Source organism: Ruditapes philippinarum, unplaced genomic scaffold, assembly GCF_026571515.1.
Source record: "Ruditapes philippinarum isolate M1 unplaced genomic scaffold, ASM2657151v2 ctg2403_1_1_1_1, whole genome shotgun sequence".
Classification (NCBI taxonomy): domain Eukaryota; kingdom Metazoa; phylum Mollusca; class Bivalvia; order Venerida; family Veneridae; genus Ruditapes; species Ruditapes philippinarum.
The window spans coordinates 129,589-133,889 of NW_026856153.1; the positions used below are offsets into that span (position 1 = coordinate 129,589).

Genomic DNA, 4,301 nt, shown 5'->3' on the forward strand with positions numbered 1-4,301 from the left:
TATGTACAAATAAACCCTCATTTGCAAATAGCATACATTAATTTATATCGTTTCATAAATTACATGTAAATAACTTCAGTCAAAGTACAAGACATATTATTAAAAAAGATGGAACACGTACATCTATTGTCTAAAATCCTTAACAAAACTTATATATAATAAAAATTTTAATTTTCTTCTTCGGACATGTTGACAGTCGATTAACCAAGCGCTGAATGAATTTGCAACGCTATTCCGAAAATCACGTGCTGATTTTGGCGCGAATAGCGCCCTCGTGTGATCCGACGGGAAACAAAACCAGGGGAAATAATTTTCTTCTAATGCACTTTGTTTAAACGAAGAAAATTTTATTCCCCTCAAATCGTCCCCGACGGATACAATATGATCACAACCATTATCTTTACAAAATATATAGAATGAACAACAGAACAATTTAGTTATGAAATAACGTTTAATGTGTTACAAGCGACTTGGTTATAGCTGAACTCAAAGAACGGGATAAAGCATGAAATGAATATAAAGAGTACGTGTTCCAAATGATCAAAAATGTTATAATCAACGAACCGATTGTAAATATCATAAACCTAAACACCGAGAAACGAATAATCGTTCATCCAAACTATCTTTTACATAGCCATCCTTAGCTTTTTCACTTAACCAACGACCATGTCGTTTGAACATTCTATCCTTGACTCCTTTATTAGCGGCAGCGGTTGCGCCACCTGACCTTAACGAATGTAAACAATATTTGTTTATATCTGTTACAAATGGAGTTAAAGCATTCCTAAATAAATCTCGCAAAGTACTATATGACATTGCTCTGTTAACATTCCTACACTTATAACCATTTTTAGTAGCGCTCAGATTACAAAAAATGAAACATGAAGAGTCCATAGAAAATTGAGCCCATTCAAGATACTTTTCAATATTAGTGACTGGACATAATTTCGTGCCTGTTCTTGCTATTATAACCCAAGATCCATCTCTATACTGATCTGTTTTACTCGACTCAATAAAAATTTTCATATGTGTACTTGAAAAATCTAGATCACATCTTTTATATAACAATTCAGAACTTCTTAAAAATCCAGAAAATGAAAGTAGAAAAGCACAAATAGTTCTCTGTGACTTAAGATTTTTATCAACATACAAATTATCAAAAATAGAAGAAAGTAATTCTACGGTAATCGGTTCTTTTTTAAGCACCGGTTTTGACAAAATACGCTTTGCTGATTGTAAAACATTTTTTACCATACTAGAGTCAGTAGGTGGATCTAAACCATTAATCTCGTGAATCCATTTTATTGCATAAAATGCTGTCTCTACAGGCTTCGGAGTGAAAGAACTTTGTATTAAAGAAGTCAAATATATGGCTAACGGCAACTCACTGGCGGGCAAAATGTCCCCACTACCCAGATCATTTAACATGGCCCACTTAATCCATCTATTAAACGCACTATTATAATTTTTGCACGTGCTAAAGGCTCTAGAATGTTGAAGTATCTGTGGCAATAGGGTCACCTTATCCACCAGCTTAACCGGAAGCTCGTCTATATCTTTTTTATGACACTGAAAAAATAAACGTAAAAAAAATATTTTAAATTAAATATTCTAATCAAAATATATGAAACATGAATTAACAAATCAATGTTTACATGTATAAATCGATATGAATGTATATTATACCAATGGAACTTACATTATTTAATATAAAAATTAAAGCTTATAACATTGTGAAATAAAAACTCCAGATATAAGAAATTGTTATAAAGAGAAAATACGACTCAGAGTACAATACTTAATCGTACATAACTGCAGTGCTGCAGTAATCTATACAAAAACTACATTGAGTCAAAACTCGTGTAAATTTACTACTATCATGGCTGCAAAGCCTATATACAAAATGTAATACATAACTAATATCATGATTATAGAACCTTAATTACCATTTGATTATGATCATGATTGATTAATCGAACTATTATTCCGAGTACAAAACGTTTTAAAAACTTGTTTGGCTATTATCACGGCTGCAAAGCCTAACTGTTAACTTGGTTGCAAAACATAGCTATTATCATGGCTGCGAAGCCTAACTATTATCATAGCTTCAAAACCTTGCTATTATGGTCATGGCTGCAAAGCCTTGCTATTATCACGGCTGCAAAGCCTTGCTATTATCATGGCTGCAAAGCCTTGCTATTATTACGGCTGCAAAGCCTTACTATTATCAAGACTGCAAAGCTTACTATTATGGCTGTAAATTCTTGCTATTATCATGGCTGCAAAACCTAGCTATGAAAGATTCAAAACAATGCGGTATAAAATTATTATAAAAATACTTATAACAAACGAATAAAATATATCTAGCTTCCTATATCTCTATAGAATTATTTAAATGATATTCTTATAGCAAGCATATTGAAATGCAAATTCTGATTTCCAAAAATTCCCTTGCCATTTTTACAACATGTATAAAATTCTTTTTCCGTCGGCAACAATATCCAGTCAACCACGTTCTTAATAAATTTCCCATTTGGACACAAAATAGGCCAAAATCTAGCAGAAACCCAATGAGGAATAATAAGAACACCTTGAACATTATCTGTGTACATTTTCTTAAGAACCTCCGATACTATGGATATAGGTGGAACAAAAAGCCCAAACTTCCCTGACCAGTCTTCCGTAAATGCATCTACGCCACTAGAATTAACATTCCAAAATCTGGAATAAAATACTGGCAATTTTGCATTATTATCCGAAGCAAACCAGTCTACCTCTAAATTACCCCACTTTCTCTGCACCGCGTTTAATATTTCATCTGAAATACCCCAGTCGTCAAAATCACAAATTTTTGAAAGATAATCTGCTTTTTCATTTTCAGATCTAGGTATCCATTCAATGTCAATTAAAATTGAGTTATTCAAACAAAACCTATAAATGTCTATAGCTATACTCTGCAAATCGTGAACCATGGAACCTTTCTTTACAATTTTACTAACAGACTGGTTATCAGTAAACCATTTAACCTTTTGAAAACGAAGTACTTGTGGTATAGATTTTAACACTCTATAAACAGCAATAAGTTCCCTCCATGTGGAAGACTGAGTAATCTCATCGGGTGACCAAACCCCGTGTGCTATACTTCCTGAAGTATTTACCTCAAAGCCAGCGTAGCCCATACAACTTGCATCTGAATAAACTATTTTATTGCAGGAAATAATATCAAACAATTTTCTGGAATTCAAATGTTTTAACTCCTGTTCTCAGAATTTTAATTGATCTTTGCTTTCTGGCGAAAGTTTTATAAAGAAATCCCAATGAGGCGACTTTACTAAGTCAATACTTAAATACCTGGTCATAATTTGTGTAACGTAACCTAACACTATTGACATCGAGATGACTTGACCCATGAAGCTAGCTAGCAAACGAACAGGTACCCGGCTATGTTTTATTATACCAAATTTTATTTTTTCAACTGTTTTTAAACATTTATCAATTCTTACTTGAGGGATAGAAATAATTCCCGAATCTGATGCAATATCTGATCCTAAAAACTGTAAATGTTGGACAGGTGTCCATACACATTTTTCATTTTTGGGTATAAAACCGGACAATAAAAGATCATTTTTAACTGCAACACTTAAAGCTAAAGTGTTTTCAGATGTTGAATCACAACCAAAACCGTCGTCTAAAAACATTAAAACTTTTTTACCTTCAGATCTCCATTTAGCGATTAATGGCCGTGTAACTTTACTAAAAACATACGGACTAGTGGAAAGTCCAAAAGGTAACACTAAAAATTTATAGTATCTAACAACACCATTTTTATCTGGCCAAGAAAAACCCAAAAATCTAGTATGCTGTGGAAAAATATCTATAAAATGATATGCCGAATGTATGTCGAATTTTATCATCCAGCATTGTTTATTTAAAAATGACAATGCGACCCTGAGATCGTCATACCTGAAATATTGTTTCCATAGATGTTTATTAACCTCCCTGAGATCAAGAATCAAACGCTTTTTACCGTTATCTCTAGTTGACACAGTAAGCGGATTAACAGTAAATGGAATGTTATCACACAACTCAATTAAATTTCTGTCCAATAAATCTGATATAGCTTCGCTAACAAAAATTTGATTTTCTAAAGCGGACTTGTTGTTAGGCAAAAAACACGAATGAGGAACAGAATAAAACGGTATTTTATAACCTTGTCTAATTTTATCTATTACAAAAGAATTTGAACCTATATTTATCCAGAATTCTACATGACTTTTCAGTCGACCACGTACTATAATGTC

The 4,301-nt window shown here is 32.7% G+C and overlaps 1 protein-coding gene across 1 annotated transcript; it reads right to left on the reverse strand.

Moving 5' to 3' along the window:
- Nucleotides 1-576: 576 nt before the first annotated feature.
- On the reverse strand, nt 577-3,179 carry LOC132745603 (uncharacterized). Its single transcript, XM_060734560.1, has 2 exons — nt 2,568-3,179; nt 577-1,569 (listed from the first exon to the last, which is right to left on the reverse strand). The coding sequence occupies exons 1-2, from the start codon at nt 3,177-3,179 to the stop codon at nt 577-579; spliced, it is 1,605 nt and encodes a 534-aa protein (XP_060590543.1).
- Nucleotides 3,180-4,301: the final 1,122 nt, after the last annotated feature.